We start from the raw sequence: 7,410 nt of genomic DNA, 5'->3' as shown, positions 1-7,410 counted from the left end.
CGACTGTAGCGTCATCTAGTAGAAAACGTTGCAGTTTTGATCTACTTTTTCAAAGGTCCATATTACAATACTAATTTTCGGCAGTGACGGTAGGAGAGCCGTAGCTTAATTGGTGAAAGCGCTCAGGCCGCGATTGCCCGAGAGTCGCAGGTTCAAATCCTGTCGGTTCCGAAAATTTATATATGCAATTTAAATTTATAAAATTTATAATTCCTCCAAGTGTAGGTAAAAACACTACTAAAAAATTATAAAAATATAATTATTAACTCCTTTCATGGTGTTGGTGTACCAGTAGAGATCTAATACAGGACAGGCTATTAGATTTTGACCATCGACATACACAAAGAGTATTATAAACTATTTAAATGTATATTTTTTCTTAGAGTTTAGACATTCTTCTTTGAGATATTTTCTTCTACTTTATCAATCATATTAAAAATAATAATCACTTATTTTCAAGTTAAAAGTTTGACATTGTTTTGATAGTTAATGTTATGTTATAAATCTGGATAGAAGATTAAAATTAGAAGTGTATTCCTACAATTAATTATCTCAACAATGTATCAAAAGCAACAAAAAAAAATTGTTAGTAGAAAGGGTCGTCCCATCGCTGTTGCAAATAATATAGTGGTACCTAAGGTCACCGAACAGCAACCAATAAATGAGATCATCAGTGCAAACTATTCCAACATACGTACTGTTGAAGATGACTCTAGAGTAGATCCAGTCGAAGATGTTCAAGATCAATACGAAGCCGCTGACGCCTTTAAATCCGAAGTAGAGAGGTTCATAGAAATATCCAAATACTTTTCGAGTCCCTTAAGAAAAACAGCGTCCTACGTATGTGAAAATAGCTTGGTATCTTATCCTAATCCGTATCGTGTAGAGTATAAGCGCGGAAGCGTAACGACGGAACACATAAAGTTCAGCAATTTAACTCTAGAACCAGTTTACATTAAGCTTTACAAACTCGTTCCCGATTTGGAACAACTCAAATACATCAATTTATCACTGTCTAGATGTAAAAGACTTCCACCAGGACTATCCTTCAACTTGGGATTTGTGTATGACGACCTTAATGAAAAACCTCCGTGCAATGCAAAAATGGTATTTGTTGCCTCACGAAAAACTTCAACACCTTGCTATCAGATATGCGAAATAGATTTACAAATAAGCGCCCAAAAGGTTCGACTTGTAACGGTTTAGAAAATTAATAAACAATAGTTTTGTTGTTTCAGAAAATTATATATATTTAATAAATTACTTCATACATATCATCCCATTACCGGCCCACTACGGGGCACGGGTGTCCTCCCTCAATGCGAAGGGTTTAGGCCGCAGTCGCTGGCCCAGTGCGGATTGGTGGCCTAGACACGCTTTTGATAACATTATGGAGTCAGGCATGCAGGTTTTCTCACGATGTTTTCCTTCACCGTTGAAGCAAGTGATATTTTATTGCTTAAAGCGCACATAACTTAGAAAAGTTAGAGGTGCGTGCTGGGATTTAAACTAGGCCACCCGAAAGTGAAGCTAAAGTTCTAACAACTGAATATCACCGCTACAATATTATATTAATCATATATAGTGAATATTATGCTTTTTTGTTTTTTTTAAAAAAAATCGGAAATGTAAGGTTAGGCGTGTTTTATTCTGCAGTTGGTCTATTTTGTAGGAAAAACATCAGCTCGTGTACTTTGTCTGAGGGCAAAGAGTTCACGATTGCAAGGAAAACTGGTAATTAAATGCGTTTAATTCATGATCTCGAGTAATAGCTACTAATGGAACTTACTTGGAAAATTACAAGTTTGATTCTTTTGTACAAAATTCGAATTCAAATTCATTTATTTCAAGTAGGCCTACTTTATAAGCACTTTTGAAACGTCAAGTTTGTATTTTTGTAGTGACTCTACCACCGGTTCGGAAAGCAGATTCTACCGAGAAGAGCCGGCAAGAAACTCAGTAGTTGGTCTTTTCCAACATCAACATTTACAATCATTTTTCTATCTTACGGGAGATGAGAGCGAGGCTGGCTGCTTCCAATCTACGTTGTCATTGAGGAATTCATCAAATGTATAGTAACCTCGCTGTACTAGATGCGTTTTACACATTTTTTAAATCTATGCATTGGGTAGGTCAAGAGTTTCCTTAGGAATCATGCTGTAAAAGCGTATACTCAACCCCACAAAGGAGTTCTGCACCTTTCGCAGACGATATGCAGATATCACTAATTTATGTCCGTTTCTGGTAAATCGAGTGTTAATTATTTGTGTTAATATTTTGTAAATAAGTGTTAAATATTTTGTCTCACAAAGACTATATTATTATAAATATATTGCGAAGCTACTGTAAAAATACCTATTTGTTTAAATTTTTCACGAAGCGATTTGCGTGATCCAAGTTTATATATTGATCGTACGGCTCTTTTCTGTAGTATAAATATACTTTTAATATCTGCAGCTTTTCCCCACAGCAATATCCCATAGGACATAATATTGTGAAAGTATGCGAAATAAACAAGCCTAGCTGTTTCAACATCGGTAAGCTGTCTAATTTTCCTGATTGCATATGTAGCTGAGCTGAGTTTACTCGCTAGGCTTTCTATATGGGTACCCCACTGTAGCTTACAATCTAAGGTCACTCCTAGAAAAACAGTTGAGTTTTCTATTTTAAGTGTTTCTCCATTTATTATGATGTTTTTATGATTTTTTTTTACGTTAGGCAAATCAAATTCCAAAAACTTGGTTTTTTTTGCATTTAAAAGTAAGTTATTAACAGTAAACCAGTCTGACACATGTGACAAAGCAAGGTTTACGTCGTCAAAATTTAGGCTAATACCATACCAACACTTTATTTTGTTTACTGTAAAATATTGTTAAGATAAATAAATAAATATATTCAAATATAAGTCAATACACGCGGCGCCATCTATTTCCAAAGTAAGCGTAGCTTGTGTTATGGGAGTAAAGATAACAGATGAATATATGATATATGAGTAAGACACATAAATACTTAAATAAACAGATAAACTGGGTGTTTATCTGTTTATTTATGTATTTAAACAGATAAACACCCACACACTGAAAAACATTTATGTTCATCATACAACATTTTCCAGCTATTGGAATCGAACCCTCAGCCTTTGACCCAGAAAATAGGGTCACCCACTGAGCTAATCGGCCGTCAAATTGAATGTAAAAAAGATCATTTATTTACATTCAGGTTCAAGTCAGATATACAACGTGTAAATGAAAACTGAAATAATACTCCACAGGCTTTAGAGTTACATTATGTACTGTCTCTAAGACTTATCTTAATTTTGAGTAAACCACTATTAAAAGAAATACAGATACAGACCTAACATCACATGCAAAAGTAAAATCAAGTGATTCCTGTCACTTTATTAGGTACGCGTCGCGTAGCGTAGGTAGTATGCGCGTGTCGGTGTTTTATCTTGAATAGGGTTGTCAGAAGTAAACAATTAGAATGTTTTGAATTCGTTTGTATGTAAAAATAAATATGCTTTTCATTTAATATATTTACAGGATGATTCCTTATGAAATATAAATATGCATCCTTCAATATTATTTCGTAATTCGCTAACACGTTTTATATCTAATTGCATAAACTACAGAAGAGACAAAATTCTCTAAAGTACCTACGTAAAACTGGCAAAGTGCGAGTTAGACTTTAAGACTGAAGATTCCGTACAATAAAAGTAGATGTATAATTACTCTTTATTTAACTATAAGCATTATTTCCCATATAAAAGACAGAGAAATAGAGATACTTAGAATCGATATGCCTTCGGCATTTCCCAAAGGAAACTATAATGTACTAAACTATATATGTGTGTTGCTCTTCATTAATAAAATGCATTCCTTTAAAAACTCCTGCAAACTATAATGTACAAATGTTAACTACAGTTTGATTGAATAAGTAAGTATATAAAATTAAAATTAAATTATTACAACTAAGTAATATTCCTCTAGAATATAATAGAATCGACACGTGCAATGTTGAATGAAGAACTGGTATTTTAGTTATGGAATCTTTAATGTTTATAGACAAAATATGCTAAGCACCGTTTGGATTATGCATGCATTAATCATGCAATAAGTGCGTTAAAATCGTACAGTCAGCATCAAAGTAATTTATTTGGTTTGATCTTTTTTTTTTTAAATATATATAGACAAGTGATTGACTGCAATCACACCTGATAGTAAGTGATGATGCAGCCTAAGATTAAGCGAGCTTGCCTAGAAGATGCCTATTCACTCTTGATTTGAAGGCACCCAGATTATAGGTATCGGGGAAGAAGGAAGATGGCAGGGCATTCCAGGCCTATGCGGTGCGGATCAGAAAGGAAGAAGCAAAACGCTTCGTACATGTTGATGGTATTTCAACAACGCAACGGTGCAGATTTTTTCGGTACCTCGCAGTTCGATGGTAGAAAGGAGATGGTTTGATGTATGTTACTGGAAAAATGTAAATTTCCCCACTTATGCCGGATTAGGATGGCTGATGTAAAGATCGGCAGTGGTGTGCACACAGGGTATTTCAAGGTTATGCACTAAGCGGGCAGATCAGTGGCGTGCATAGAGGATATGCACAAGGTATGCAGGTAATATAAAATGAAGATAATCTGCAGTAAGAGTTTTAAAAAATCCTAAGGATAGGCATTTTAAGTGTTATAAAAAGCCTACCCTTAAGTAGGTTCCTCAGTAAAGACGACTATTATTATTTATTTATCTACTCAAACTCATATTTAGGTATTTATGGTATATTAAGATATATATTAGTATATTTATTTTTTATATTTATCAATAGTATTTTTTAATCTGTGTAGTCTAGTTTACGTATTAGTATTATGGAGGGTAGAGGTAAGGAGGATCATCTGTGTATATGAAAAAGTGTCGTCAAAATGTATTAAATTAGGATGGCGCCACATTTGCATCAAGGTAACTCTTAAAAGAAGCGCCAAATATAAATATTGTTAGAGTAGGCTTGAAAAATAAACAAGGAAGTAAGGTTATATTTACCACAATATTTTGTACAACGTAAGTTGTTGAAATTCTCAATAATTAACTACTTTAGTCGATAATGACATTAAATTTTTTAACTCGGCATACTTCAATTCATCTACGATTGCTACATTCATACCATACCCTGCGCATCCACTAGCGCCATTGTGGAGGATTTTTGAACTGTTATTTAGCGCATACAACTGGACACTTTTTCAACTTTTCTCCCATATAAGATGACTCTCCTTACCTCTACCCTCCATAATTAGTATGTAGAAATTCGTATGTATGTACTAAATAGTGTACCCCACCTATTTGTTTTCTTTTTAGTTTTCCTAATCCCAAGGTTGCCTGGCAGAGATCGCTACTTAGCGATAGGGCCGCCTTTTGTATCCTGCTTCATTCTTCATGTGTTTGTCGTTTTTCTGAGTGGTGTACAAATACAGAGTATAAAAATAGGTTTACCCTTTATATCATCTGCATACCCTGCGCATACCCTCTATGCACGCCACTGGGGCAGATGATATAAAATGAAAAGAATCTCGAGTACGAGTTATGAAAAACTTAAGGATCAGTATAGTTAGTTATAAAAAGCCTACCCTTAATTTTTTATAACTCGTCATAGATGGAGGTTTTCTTCATTTTATATCATCTGTCGGTTTAGTGCATACCCTGTGTGCACGCCACTGTAGATCAGTAATTAAAATTTTGTTACTTTGTTGATGAGTGCCACGGACTTGACACCGGGCAGGAGGACGTTGCCAATACACCATATATCTAAAGAAAGTCCTAGAAGTAGGTATTAATTGAACAAATCTGTAAGTAGCTGTTATATCTTACCAAAATATCAGTATCGGTATAACTGATGTAATGAGCATCACTCCAAAATTATCTGTGTACGAACAATCCGGAACCGAGTCTCTCATTCCTTTCTGTTATACTAAGAGAACGGAATATTTTTTCCGGGTTGTTAGATCAATCGAATAAATAGTGGGTAAAACAGGTCGGAATAGACGACCTGTATCACTAAAAACTGATTAGCTCGTTTTAAGTATATCAAAACCTAAATATTTTACAGGGTTAAATAAAAATACCAGAAAGCTCTCTGCCTGCAGTTGTTTATAGTAAAAAATAACAAATTTTGTTCTTTCACTTTTTTAGCTCGATAGTTTGTTAAATTTTCAATATTCAATATTATTAGCCGACTTAAAGGAGGGGTTCCTAATACGGTTGTATTCTGTTTTTGTGTATTTTTTAGCATATTTGGATAGATAGATAGATTTAATTATAAATATTGAGTTTATTCTTGAGCGCAGCTGAGTTGTGAGTGCTAAAAAGTTGAATTTCGTTAAGATTTTAAAAAGCATTAAGTTACTATTAAGTGGTTAACACTTAATAGGATCTTAATGATTTTAAAAAACTTAATTACTGCCAGAGACATTTCCTTGAAGTGGAACACTAATTTCGATGTATCAGTGCGTCCCTCATTACATTGCCGAAGATCTCTTTGGTGTGGAGTATAAGGATTAAAGAAATTATAAATTACACCATACAGATTCTCCTGCTTTTCGCGGACTAAGTATAGCAAATGAAGCTTAATTTTCATAATATTTCATGGATTTCCTCAAAGTAACGCCTGCTTCTATCCAATATTTATCCAATGCATCCCTCATTTGTCAAAATCGTCTGTCATACAATTTTGCGTCATCTTTGATCTCTGTAATTCATTAAACATTCTTCCGAAAATATTATAATATAACTAAAGTAATAGAGAATTTACTAAAGCTTATTATTTCACAAATGATATATCGTTATAATATGATTATGATATGATGTGTCCATTTTAGGTCTCGGGCATATCACGGCTTACCAAGTAGAAGATTTGCTAAGTTTGTTGTGGGCTTCTTTTTAGACCAGGACGCGTTTGGAACTCATAGCTTTAGATTTAAGTTTACGAATATGGTTATCGCTATCATCTCACTACCGTGTAATTGTCATGTAATGTACGTATCAAAAGTGCCACCTATGGGACCATCTTGAATAAAGATATATTTATTCAAGTAGGCTATTCTAAGACTGACTTTGACTATGATTTGAATTGGTGTAATTGACGGATTGATTGATTTGTATGAATGGTGTGTAGGTAGTTATATTTTTCTTAATGGACCAAGTGCCAGTAGATTTACAACCATCGCAAAGTAGAGATTAGTGAGATTAGATTGTAACATTAAATCAATGTGCTAGAAGATATTGCCTTGCTACCCGCAAGGCAATCTCTACTAGGTAGAGCTTTTTGCGACACAGCTCGTCCGGGGAAATACTACTACCGCCATGGTTATTCCTGCCGCAAAGCAGAATTGTTGCAATGCTGTGTTCCGGTCTGAACAGC

The 7,410-nt window shown here is 34.4% G+C and overlaps 1 protein-coding gene across 1 annotated transcript; it reads left to right on the top strand.

Annotated features, from left to right (window-relative positions):
* The first annotated feature begins 543 nt into the window (after positions 1–543).
* LOC120623928 lies at positions 544–1,206 on the top strand. The gene has a single exon (XM_039890222.1). It carries the CDS (start codon positions 559–561, stop codon positions 1,204–1,206), a length of 648 nt encoding a protein of 215 aa, XP_039746156.1. The 5' UTR covers positions 544–558.
* The last annotated feature ends 6,204 nt before the right edge of the window (positions 1,207–7,410 follow it).

This window comes from Pararge aegeria, chromosome 5 (genome assembly GCF_905163445.1).
Source record: "Pararge aegeria chromosome 5, ilParAegt1.1, whole genome shotgun sequence".
Taxonomy (NCBI): domain Eukaryota; kingdom Metazoa; phylum Arthropoda; class Insecta; order Lepidoptera; family Nymphalidae; genus Pararge; species Pararge aegeria.
Note: the sequence above shows the minus strand (reverse complement) of the source record. Positions and strands in the feature narration are given on the sequence as shown.